The sequence below is a fragment of the Phasianus colchicus genome, chromosome 13, assembly GCF_987193195.1.
Source record: "Phasianus colchicus chromosome 13, bPhaCol1.hap1.1, whole genome shotgun sequence".
Taxonomy (NCBI): Eukaryota; Metazoa; Chordata; class Aves; order Galliformes; family Phasianidae; genus Phasianus; species Phasianus colchicus.
This window is the reverse complement of record NC_143448.1, coordinates 4,513,904-4,527,184: the sequence shown is the minus strand read 5'-3', so window position 1 is coordinate 4,527,184 and position 13,281 is coordinate 4,513,904. Positions and strand designations below refer to the sequence as shown.

The following is a 13,281-nucleotide window of genomic DNA, read 5'->3' as shown; positions in this document are numbered from 1 at the left end:
AGCACAGCATGTTTTTATAAAGTTGCTCTCCTTGCAATAAGCCCTCAGGTGCTCTTCATACATGTATTTTCCTTAATGAAAAGTGCCTTGGCTTACACAGACAGCATGCAGAGCATGGAAGAAGCTAATAACTTTCACGTATTTTTGCTACACGCAGACAACCACTGGAACCAAGTTCCATTTGGAGTAGAGGGGAGCACCAATAGAAAAAAAGACTAAGGAAAAGCAGTCCATATTACTCAGTGCAACGCTGAACATCTTTCAAGCACACCCTTAGCACTCCTCACCCATTCACACACCAGTATTAACCTGGCTCATTACTGAAAAGAACCTGAAAGTATGCTCATTTCTTAACAACAAACAATAGAAGGCAAAAGCAAATGTAACAGCCACCAACCAGTCGGAAAACAAAATGCTGCAATCTCAAAACAAACAAACAAACAAATAAATAAAGTAGTTTTTAGGGCTTCAGGGCTTTGCCAAAATTAAAGAGCTAGGCATAGAAAAGCAGGCTGGAAAAAAAAGTGACATTATTGAATCGTCTCTGTACTAAGAAGAGAGAATACAGAAATAAGGGTACGTTGCTGTGCTGCCTCTCACCAAGGAGCTTTCTCCCTTCATTGTAGAAGTTACAGAATTGTACCGAAATGCTCGAGATCTTTATGACCAAGTATGGCACAAGCTGCCACGGCATCCAGCTATGGCTGTTCCTTTATCCTCACACACCAACCCAGGCTGCAGCACTTCAGAAGCACCAGTGCTGGGCTACCTGCACTCCTGCTCCACAGAACCACTCCAAGCAGTTTTAGAAGGCCCCAATCCAGTTAAGAGCAGGGATATCTGTCTTGCATGCTGGAGAAAACCACACAAACCAAACCAGCAAAGAAAAAGCCTTCACTGATCAGCTTAAACAGAAAGGGCAGCATTTAAAAAGTCCTCAAATGTCATTTCCTACAAAGGTAGGATTCACAGGATCAATCTGAAACTCTATTATTCCAAATGACACTATTCCTCCATTCTTGGGTCCTGGATACATTTAAGCAATCTGACTGATTTGCTATTTACTGCTTTGGCATTACATTTTGGCAAATGAGTTCTTTCTGAAAGAAAGTTTTATTACTATTTTAAAGTAAATTTTTAAGCAACACTTGGGGTGAATGTAAATATGCAATGAATTGATTTGTGCCCAGTTAATTCAGTTGTCACTGCCAAGATGGCTTTTTTCTTTGGATCTATTTGCATTTGATATGGTGACAGTTTGACCTTTACGATCCAGAATTGCAGTTTTCTTAGAGTTACTCACATCTATCAAGAACCAGCAAAGCAACATTAAAAGGCAGTCTTCAGTGCTTTCCTAAAATTACATTTTCCTTTCTAATTCAGGGAGGAAAAAGCTACAGCATCGATATTTCTTCCTATTTGATTTCTTCCTAAGTCATAATATTGGGCTGCATGCTATAATTGTAATTATCACATTATCAAATAATATCTTGCTGATAAGCTACTAACCTGTAAGATTTTTCTTCATCAGAGAATTATGTAAAAACGTCTTACATAAAGGTAGATGCAGGTTTTTTGTTGTTACTCAAATGGAGAACATGCTGGTATGAATTCAGCGAGACAGAATGGAGAAAGTGCCAGCTCTACTGCAACGAAACAAAGGCAAAGCCAACAGCTGACCTCAGAAAAAGAGAAAGGTGCACAAGAGAGAACCTCTGGCAGAGGTGTTTTTAGTGGAATGGTAAGGAGCATCACACTGTACAGTCACTCAGACCATGATCTCAAAAGGCTCAGTGAGAACGCTTCATGCAGGATGCCATTGGGAGTCAGTGCACGGGATCTAAAATTAAACATGAATAATCCTTTGCAGAACTGGGGCCATATTTAGTTAACCTTTTGAGGGGAAAAAAAAAAATCTTAAGGTTGTTTTCTAAGACTCTATTAAGTCCTTCTGTATTTTAATAGGAATGAGGATTTTGTTTCATTTTTGCCACTCAATATTTACATGGTCGAAAGGGAAACAAAATATTAATCCAATCTTTTGAGAATCAAAATCCCAAACAGCACATGAGAAATGCAGAGGAACACAAACAAAACGGAAGGTCTTTTCTACCAAGCCTTGCACACACTTAAATCCATTTTAAGAGTCGAACCATTATGAGAGCTTTAGAGATTAAAACAATAAAAAATATATATTTCTCGCATGTAGAACACTTTGAAGAACAAGTTGCCTTCAAATTTCTGTCACTGACGACAAGTCAATGACAACATTAGGAAATCAGGATCACAGAGATGCCAGAAAAATTAGTCAGAATGTATCATGCTGCCAGATCAATCTACTGCCCCAAAACTAAGAGTGAGATCTGGACAGCAGAGAAAAGGAGAAACCTGAGCCACGTTTTTAGGACAAGAGTCCAACAGAAAGAGGGTGATTTTTAATTTATTTTTCAAAGGAGTTGCAAGCTTTTGGTTTCTGATAAAAAAAAAAAAAGGTGGGGGGGGGAGTTTGGTGAGAGAAAGAAAGAAAGCCATTCCAGCAGAGTAATAAATCCTAAGACTTAAAAGAAATGTGCACTTCACCTCAGCTGGCCACCCTGGAGCAAAGCAGCTCCCCCAGGGACAATTCTGAGCTGTCCTCACACCCATAAGGCAGTTCATCACAGCCAGACTTCAGTTTTTCAGCAGTTGCCTAATCACAGTGATGTCACATCTTGGATATGCAAAATCCCCAAATATGAAATATATAACTATAACTATAACTATATATATATATATATATGTATGTATATACTTGCGCTGTAAGGGTCTGTTCCCTGAAAGAACAGAGGCAAAACAGGCTGCACAAGGTGACTGCAGACTAAGGAGACACAACTATCCAAAAATGGGCAGTTTCACCCAGACACGTGGTGTCCCTGCTGTCTGATGCTGTTGACAGTACTGACCAAAAGCAATAAACTTAGTTCTTCAATGTACTAAAAAACTCTCCAAAAATGTGACAAAAACGGAAACAAAATGGCACACTGCAGTAGGGTAAGAAACACAGCACTTCACCAAAACTCTGAGTCTATCCTTGTGAGGCCCCACCTGCACTATGACCCCCAGTACAAGAAGGAAGGGGAGCTGCTGGAGCAGGTCTGGAGGTGGCCACAAAGATGATCAAAAGGCTGGAGAACCTCTCCTATGAAGAAAGGTTGAGGGAGCTGAGCTTGATCCTGGAGAAGGCTCCAGGGAAACCTCAATGCAGCCTTCCAGTACTTGAGGGGAAGCTCACAAGTAGGAGTAGTTGTTATCACTATTTGCCCATATAACAAGTAGTAGACTTGTTATATGGGCAAATAGTGAGAGGACAAGGGAACGTCTTTAAACTAAAAGAGAGGAAATTGAGGTGAGGTGATAAGAAATTCTTCACTCAGAGGACTGTGAGGTGCTGGCACAGGCTGCCCAGAGAGCTGTGGATGCCCCATCCGTGCAGGTATTCAAGGCCAGATTGGATGGAGCCCTGGGCAGCCTTATCTAGTGACTGCCAACCCTGCCTCTGGCACAGGGTTGGAAATGGATAACCTTAAAGGTTCCTTCCAACCTAAGCCATCATATAACTCTTTCTGCGTGATCCAGCCACACACCTTCAGAAACAGCAGTCACTGTGAGCTACCTCTGATATTAAGCTGGGAGAGCCCAAGGGCTCTTGTCTCAGGAGTGTGGCTGACCAACAGTGCATAGATGACAGGAAACATCACATGATCTAAACATCCTTTGCCAGTCCAATCACTGGTTGGGTTACAGAGGTTCAGTAAGGGCAAATCTGGATGTCAGGTCAACTCTATGCCAACTGGAGATTTAACTTCTACAGAAGGATTCTGCCAGTGAGGAGGTGAGGCCAAATTCACCCCCTACTTCTGACTTGCACTAAACAAAGCAGCTAGTGCACGAGTGCTTACCTCGAAGTCCCCATTCTTCTATGGGAAATGACATAGGATTTTATGGCAGATACTTCACCAAAGCCTTAGCAAAATGGATGGCTGCATTAGCCCTCTCTACCGCGCTCCGTGTCATACACTCACGTTGGAAAAGTTATTCAGCAGCTTTCTGACAAGGGGCTCTGAAGAGCAATGTGTGATCTGAGGCAAGCTGAACGGGGTGCTGTTCTCGCCACAGAGGTATCAAGTCCCCCGTCAGTCAGTGCTCAGCACACCAGCACCCAGCCTGTCAGCTACGATTTGCACATCTCCTTCAAGCAAACCGTCCTCAAAAATTAACACTGCTACATACAGTGCGATTCGAGCCGCAGCACCTACTTGGCTTCAGCTTATTCCCAAGTCCCCTGCCACACACTCACTGGACTTGAACACAGCGTGGCAGAAGGAGCACACACGAACAACCATACAGAAGGTGACTGCATGCACACTGCCTACAGGGACGATCAACTCTGCATGTTAAGTCTGTAACTCAAGAACTCCATCCTCTTTGTCTGCTCAGACAATGAGCAGGACACTGTTTCTCTAAATCTACTTATTCAAAATTACTTTATTTTGCAAATGTCTGTTCTCCAGGTGATTTATGCATGGATCAAAAGCAGGCATGTATTGTGGAGCAGCCCAACACAACACACGGCAGTGTGTCCGTACAAGCTTCCCTCCTGGTTGAAGGAAAGAGGTGAAGTCAGAACTCTGCTGTGGAAACCACAGTGGATAAAGCATCTCTAAATGAATCTCATCTTCTGAATCTGGAGTTCTTAAGGCAGAGGTGAAACTGCCTGTGTGACGTCACTCCTTGCACAACTCAATGGCACTTAAATTTCATTTCCTTGCTACCTTTACAACAACACAGTAAGCATGTGCAGACATAGCTCTGTTGAGAGCAATGACATCTTCCTGGTCCGTTTAACATAAAATTCCCTATTCAGAATATATGTATAAACACAGTGCCAATGACCAAAAAGCATTTAATGATACGTGACTCACAACTCTATTCCATGCATCAGTTAAAATTCAAGTAGGAATAAGTCTTCACACAGTATATACCACGTAGGAAATAGCTATGCGTTTATATTAGATACACTGGAACACGGAACTGCACTGGGTGAGATCTTGGCTGCACGCGGGAAGCCAGGACTTGGCCTTCTGAACATAACTAAGGAGGCATGAATGGGACACCTGTCTCCTCCCAGCAGCCCACTCAACCAGTCACGTTCACAAAGCCTGCAACTGAACACCCTGCACTTCAAAATTGTTGCCAGCAATGTCAATAAGACACTAAAAAGTTTACTGAAACTAACCAGCATACCTGCTCTCATTTGTTTTGTCATTCTCAGATCTCTTCTTAAATTACTCAGTATTTCTTCTGTTATTCATATTTGGCAACGCTACTATCCTGAATGAAAGCAATCTACTATTTGTTTCAACGTTACACAGCTATATCAAGATAATTTCTCTTAGAAGAAATGTTATTTTCCCAGATACTGAACATGCTCAACTATCTATCTGGGAGCAAAGATAAGAAGGTATCTCAGTAAGTCAGCTATTCTAGTCTTTCCTGCTACACGGAGAAAAAATAATGTTGTGTATCTTATAAATGGCAAAACGGAGTGCAAAGACTAAGTTCAAAAGTGAAATGTTCCCAAAATCCAGTAGGTATCTGTAACAGCAGGTTTCACTTAAAGTGGATATCGCTTTACTGGTTTTAGCAAACTTCAAAGTAAGTGTCCTAATGCTACTCATTTGGTATGTCTGTTTTACATCAGTCACAATTCTGTATCACCGTTTCACTTCTGCCTGATACTTATCATAAATTTCTGTAACTGGAAAGCACACTTAGTATATGGATTAAATTAAGAATGGTTTTACAAAGCAGGATGATAGCAGACATTTATGTTATTAACTCACTTTTTTACATATCTGCTGATATGTTGTTAGTTCATGTTAAAATACAGTATGGTAATCCACATCACATCCATAGGCAAGATAAATATGTTTAAGTAGAATCAGAAATCAAGTTAATGGGGCTCAGTTGCAACTAACTGAAATGTAGATTTTTTTTTCAAATAATACTATTACATTTTAATTCATTATAGCATCTTAATTCAATGAAAAATGGCTAATTTTAATAAAACCAAGTCCATGCTGATAGTGAAATCTCACACCTACAAAAAGTTAGTCTCCTGGGAACACAAACTGGGAATGATACATTGAATAATGAGAAGGTATTACCCCAAATGGAAATGTCACACCATCTGCCTGCAAGTGGAGGGGCTGAAATGATTTCATAGCCTCTCGGTCTTTCTTTGTTTGAGGAGCAAGACAACCTGCAACACCAGCGTCTGCAAGGCAACTTAAGGCAGTTTCACACAGCACTAAAGCTTCTCTGTTCCTTTAGAAAAAGCCAACTCCAGAAGAAATGCTGTGGGTTTTGTGCTTTCTGCAAGAGGTAAGCTACAGATGGAGAGTGGGTAGCAACCCCGGTTCTCAGTTATAACCTGCTATTACATGTGGAAGCCCACTCAGCCTACTTCCAAAATCAACACAGAAGCAGGTGAGATCAGTGGAGGTACGTTTTGCTCAATTTCCTACACCTTTGATACAATCTGAATAGGATATTCATTGCTGTCATTCAATTTTTTCCCAAAGCAGCTGTTCTCTGTAACCTGGAGATCTTTTTTCCAACAAGTTCCCAAAATGTAGACATAAACATATACTGCAATTATAATAATAATCTATTGTCAAGCCTGTCATTTTGCTAGAAATACTTAATTCTGCATGGGCCAGCTGTCCTACTTCCAGCCTCTCAAGCTCGTGCACATAGCACACATGCGGTTGCAGTCACCAAGGATCAGGAGGAGTCATTTGCAGAAGGGAAGGTGGAACTCCTATTCGTGATCCCGGAGCAAATGACCCCAGATACATTGCCAAGGTAAAATTATTCCTTAAAGCTGTAATAACAGCCAAGCACAGGAGCTTACTTTAGAAGCATTTCATTAATACAACAGTATGAAAAAGAAAGGCTGAGCACCATTAAAAGGGAAAATTGTAGCAGGCACACACACGTTTGAGCAGCAGGAGTGAAACTCTTGCTTTCTGTCCAACACACGTGCAGCACTGCATCATCACTAAGCCTTTACAACAGTGGCTCTGCATCCACAGACCTGGGCACAGGGCCCCTGCCAGCAGCAAGGACAGCGGCTGCAGCATTCCCTGCCTGCACATGCACGTGAGGAAAGCCAGAAGACCTCCTTGCAGAGGTCCTAAGTGCTGTCACTTTTCCTCTGCAGTATGGATGATAACTGTGACTTTGTCTCTGGCTTCGAAAAGCTAATAGAATCTTTCAGGTATCTACTGCTGCTGTTTCCCTTTACTCGATCCCTTCCTCTGCCATTCCTATTGGCAGTGGCTGATGGAACAGGAATGGGAAGCATAGCTCAGCACGATCACACAAATTCTTACAGTAGTAAAGAAAGTGAGATGGTGCAGAGGATTTGGTGTTAAGCCAAGCTGAATTTTCTTCAAATAGACTGTGAGCCATCAGCATAGTCAGTGAGATCTTGGAGAGTGCTGCAGACAGTTGTTTGGGTGCCTTTTGTGCAATTTGGCTTAGTTCTTAGTTATGTATCTGAGTACCCTGCATAAAAGCAGGAGTTGTAATTACTCCTCTGTCCTCCTCCCAGTATGTGCAACTATGGCATTAAACCTGTCAGACTTCGACACACTCACAAGTCATAGCTGCCCCCACCAAGAAGGAATAATGATTTACAGTAATTTTGAGATTATACAACAGTTATTTAGTCATTTTATAGTACAAACGACTACTTTAGTAAGCTTACAGATAAGTTATTAGTGAGGTAGATAACTCCTTTGAAACAGTAATTTAATTACTCCCTCCCTTGAAAATATACAAAATCCAGCACACATGAAAGGAGTCATCTCATGCACTAACTTGTCCAACACTTATAAAGATGTACAGAGACATGAAAAGATGCTGCTGGAATATGTATAACCACTGAGTTCCAGAATAATAGCAGTCAGAAAGATAAGATATCAAGGATCTTCGCAGTCATTAAATACTGCCAGAAGCCATATTTAAAAAAAAAAAAAAGTTACTTTTCTCTCAACTGCATCAGTACATTGACTTGCATTCACACTGCATGCTTTTCAGGGCCAGAATCATCCGGTTTGGATGCATGCTGCTCCACATGCCAGGCCTCTCACCCATAGCTAATGCTCCTAAATAAGTTACTGAAATAAAAAAATACTATAAATGAAAAAGGAATCAATCGCAGGTTTTATCCTCTTTTCTTAGAGTACATTCACACCACCACCCTCAGCAGACAAGTAGGTTTGAACCACCAACTCAGGGCCCCAAAGCCTGCAGCTGCAGCAGTAGGGGCTGAGCACACACACCACCCCACTGCTCAGTTGGCTCTGCAGAGTGCACAGATAACAGGAGCAGAACCCAGAGTTGGTGCATCCGCACAACGGGTCAGGTCAGCACTTATGGATCCCCTTTTTCAGCTACCCTTTGAGGTACTCTGCAATCTCTTGTTTGGAAAGATGTTTTTCTGTCCCACACCAAGTGGAAGAGCCACAGGAAAAGCTGGGGAAAGGCAGATATCAGAAATCGCTCACCTTAGGTGGAAGTTTAATTCAAAGCGGGAAGTAAACAGCCTTTAAAGGCAGAAAAAAAATCATCTAGCTCTCCAGGTTTGCTCCAGCATAGTATTCATATTGCTACACAAGTAGGTAAACCTTTTTTTTCCCCTCCAGATAAGAGCATTATTTCCAATCTGTATTAAAATCCAGCACCAATGCCAGACTTATTTTTTTCGTAGGCTGGTTTAGAAAGAATGTGAATGCCATCACTGCACTAATTCCACCTCCCCTTCCCCCCAAAAAAAACCCCACCCACAACATAGCTGAATTGCTCAGACAGAACTGCATAGATAATCCCACGTAACATAAAACACAGTTTAAGCAGGCGACCCCAGAAGGCTGTGCTCCTGTGCTACGTGCACCACGTAACAATTTCCTGGCTCAGACACCACTTCTGGTGCCCACATGTTCCATCCCAGCCACCCACACCGAGCTGCTCATTGTTTAGGGCTGCTTACGTGCGTAATCCGTGACACACACGCTACACCAGCAACAGAGAACATGTACCAACTGCACAAATACTTATCAATCAATAGAAGAGCAGCCCATCAAAATACCGCTATTCTCTGAAACGAGGGAGCCAGACAGCTGGAGGCAGGTATGTTCCTCTAAAAGAAAATGCATGCTACAGTAAATATCCATTCCTATTAAGTACGAATGCCAGCATTAATGACTATGTAAGAATTTGGATAACACACACATTTGTATAAATGTTATTTTGAAGATAGGAAATATAGTTCAGCAATAAGTCTTGAACATACAGTCTGAACGAAGTGGGCAGCAAAGTCATTCAGCACCCCCGGGCACATGGCACACTCACACACAAAGCTCTTCGCACGGCCATTTTGCTGCCTTACACTTTACAAACTTTATTTTTGTTCTTACACTCTGTACCCAGCAGTAACTGCGAGCTCTGAAGGACTCAGGTGACAGCTTAAGGCAATATGAGCCGCTACGTCCTCATGAGGACAGTCTTTGGGTTCAGTTCTGCCTCCATCACTGCACCAATACACAAAGACTTGCACTGACCTCCAAGACAAGTGCACCCAGACTCCAGCAAGACCCCGAATTCAGTGTGTCAAGGACTTGGTCGGGTATTCCCGTTACCTCCCTTCACCAACTCCATCCCATTCCAGCCAAGCCTCGGTTCTTGGCTCAGCTGCACCACGCACCAGGGAAAGCAAGAACTTTCACTGCCTTGCTCAAACAAGGTAACTGCCCAGAAGTCAATAACTTTATCGCTGGAGATATTGTTGCTAATTGTCTCAGGGGCCCCATAAACTTAAATGACTCTCCAGATAAGGATCGGCAGACTTCCACGTGACATAGAACTCAGAGAGAAGCACCTCAGGAATGTGAGTCAATCACAGGTACATAGGGAAGAGGAAGAGCAGTTATTGGAAGAAAGCATAGCATAGCTCTTCTTTATGCTTTCATATTTCAAGTTTATGGCAGAGAAACGCAGAGCTTACACAACTCATTTTGACACAGGGCCTTCATCTGCCACAGAGACAGAGCTCCATCTGCTAATACCTTGTGAGTTTAGTTACTTTCAGTATTACTTCAAAAAAATTCTCTGCAAATGTTTTGTCAACATCTCTGGATGCTACATTTGAAATTATGTAAAAACAAACAAACAAAGGCAGGAAGATAAGAAAATAACCTTAACAGTTACAAAATAATTGAATTTGGTCAAGAACTCTGGACTTGTTCAAAGAACAAATACTGCCTTTTTCAGGTGACTTATACATAAAACTTGTACAAATTTGTAGTTTCCACAACTCTGCAAAAAGTGACTTAAACATTACAGTAAAACAGAGAGACTGGGTCGATCAGTGGAAGCTGGGAGCATGGCATGTGTTTGAGGGTTTTTTTTTTTTTTAAACTCAGGAAAGATAGTTCACTGCCTGTGTAATAGTTCCTCCCAAGGTAATTTGCTACGATGCTAAAAATGGCCCCAGAATATCAGAGGCGAGATTTTATTTTATGATAAAACTAAAAAGCGTATAAATTATGGTTGGCAAAATAACCAAGGATAACACTAATTTATGTAAATACATACTCCACAATACAAAGAAATATTCATTTTTGAGGAGCATATAATAAGATTAAAAATCCACTGATTAAAGCGAATAGCCTTTTTAATGCATTTTGGGTTAGATGGAGAACGCTTCTAACACGAAACAGAATTTTGCTAAATTCAAAATATAAATAAAAGAAAATTAAAGAATTAATTAGAAACAACAAGATGTATTTCTCATCACAGCCAAGAATACAAATCAGATAAGATAAAAAGGAATTTTATATCAAGTATTGTCTATCACCCACCTCATCTGCCTGTGTGATCGCAACTTCTGGGATTCTGCTGCTTCTGTCATCTTTTCATCTCCACGCCGAGCTTCTTCTGTTCCTCCATGAACTGAGGGATCCGAGGAACCACAGCCTAGCACTTCACCAACACACTCCTCATCTTCTGGAAAGTCAACGCTGACTGAAGTCTCAAAGTCTTCTACAAAGGCTGACAGGGACTCTTTGTTAGCGCCGCACGCACTGTCATAGGTTACCTGCGCTTCGTCAAAGGTCTGGTGTCTCAGGATGACAAACTTTGTTCCCTGCTGAACAAAGAAGAGACAAGACATAAAGGGCCTTTCAATAGGACACTGACTTCTTTAGCTTTGCCGTGAACTCTGTTTGATACATAAGGGATCCTAAGCATGTATGATGCCGGAGACTATCGAGTTTCAAAGCTTTTACAGCGCCTTTCTCGGGGAAAGGATGCTGCAAACCAAAATTACTACAGCAACATTCATCCATTTCCGTAGAGAAATCCTTTACAGAAAGGTAAAAAAGAAACCTGCACGCACTCCGTATCAAACAAACAAGTCTCAGCAAGAGGAAGCAGTCTTTGAACACGCTCACAACCACCACAAGAGCGGGAAGAGCTCCCAGGCCAGGCTTCGGCAGGCATCTCTCCCAGCACCACGCCTGGTGTGCTGCTGCTCACAGGCCGGCTGTGTGGGCCACGGGGAACTGAGCCGGGCTGCTCAGCAGGGCTGCTGGCACAACAAATAAGCCCACCTTATCAGCACTGTGCTTATCTACACATCGCATAATGCGTCCAGGTGACTGCACTGCTGAACTCCTTCCTTTCCTAAATATTGGTCTCCACTAAATTCCAGGCTTCAGCATGGGTGAACTCTCATCCCAAACACGTGCCATACATCTTTGTATCCTGGAACTACTTATTGCTGCGCTTTTTTTAATGCAATCCAAAGGTGCATGCCGTGCAGCCCTGCAATCTAACACTTATTATAAATAGAAATTATTTCATTACAATTGTTACTCTAATTGTTTCTACTTGATATTACTTTGTTTAGAAGAATTGGCAGAGTATGACTTCCCAAAAGTGCAGTAATGCAGCAGGAAAGGGAAACAGCCTGTGATTGCAATGATGTAATGTTGATTCCCATGCAAAGTACGGCTGTCAGGATTTACAGAAAAGACAAGAATGACCATGTAGAAGGCTAAAGTTTCACTAAATAAAGCTGCGTAGCAAATTTACATTGCCCAGTCCTACACCCCACTAAAGTCACGGTGATCACTGTGCAGTCAAAGACCAAAATTTCCATCTGTATTTGTGAGAAGTTCAGATCTTTGGGATCAGGAGGCTTACTTCAAATACACCCAAACCATATGCTAAGGGAGCTTCACCACAGTGCAGCGAGTTCCCTCCTCAACAGCAAAGGAACAGCACGTTCACTGTTCGTGAGCTCCTGTACGTGTGCTGGACCCCAGGCCCAGCATCGTGCTTACTGGTCAGACAGCAGCTGTGCTGATTAGAACCTGAGCACCAGGTATTGATCTGCTGTGTGTTTTCATGGTATGGCTTGCAATGAAAACACGTCTCAACCACAGAATCAGTGCACACTCAAAGGGTGCCCACCGAGTGCTTCCTCACAGTGCTGCAGCCACCCAATGAGCACTGCTGAGCAGCTAACAGGAGCCTCCTCACAGGAGGATGCCCTGCAGCACCGTGATGCATGACAGCGATGTGAGCTGAGCAGTACGTGAGCAACTGGCTTTGGCCACTTTGGTGATGCAGCAAACTCACAGTTAGCAAGCTGCTGGCCGCAGAGGGCCTCCTCCAGCTCTGCAGCCACAATGTTGAGCTGCAGAGTGAGGAAGGGCTGCTCTGAAGGCAAAGCTTTCTGAGGAACTGGGGACAAAGTGGTATGGGTCGCTCTCCTTACTCTCAAGTATTTAAAAGGTGGATAAGGAAAGAAATATTGATTAGAACTGTGCTATGCTTGGCTCTTTCATCTTTAAAGAAACATCCTGGCCTCACCACAGAAGATTAGGTAAGAGCTAAAGCTTTACACTTGGCTGTAACTATGGAACAAAGCGGTAAGAACAGCATCGGGGATACTTCAGTGGAAAATGCATTAATTTTCCCTGTGTCGTTACCCCAGACCTGCTCTTTTTGTAGTTCTAGAGCCTAAAAACACCGAATGCAAAGTGCTCCTGTGCCTGATGTACACCTGGCATCGTGCATCTTATTGGTTGCCATCCCAGACAGAAGCATCTTCACACGGAAAACCCTCTCTTCTTCTAAGCATCCACTCAGAACCTTCTTACCCCACCA

General features: G+C 42.5%; 1 protein-coding gene across 2 annotated transcripts in view; it reads right to left on the bottom strand.

Moving 5' to 3' along the window:
* Positions 1 to 13,281, bottom strand: part of LOC149916121 (uncharacterized) — a 35,293-nt gene that overhangs the window by 14,694 nt on the left and 7,318 nt on the right. For both annotated transcript variants that reach the window (XM_090149885.1, XM_090149887.1), the window contains exon 2: positions 10,968 to 11,254. In XM_090149885.1, coding sequence (XP_090006011.1) covers positions 10,968 to 11,254 — 287 coding nt within the window. The remainder of the gene's footprint in view (positions 1 to 10,967; positions 11,255 to 13,281) is intronic.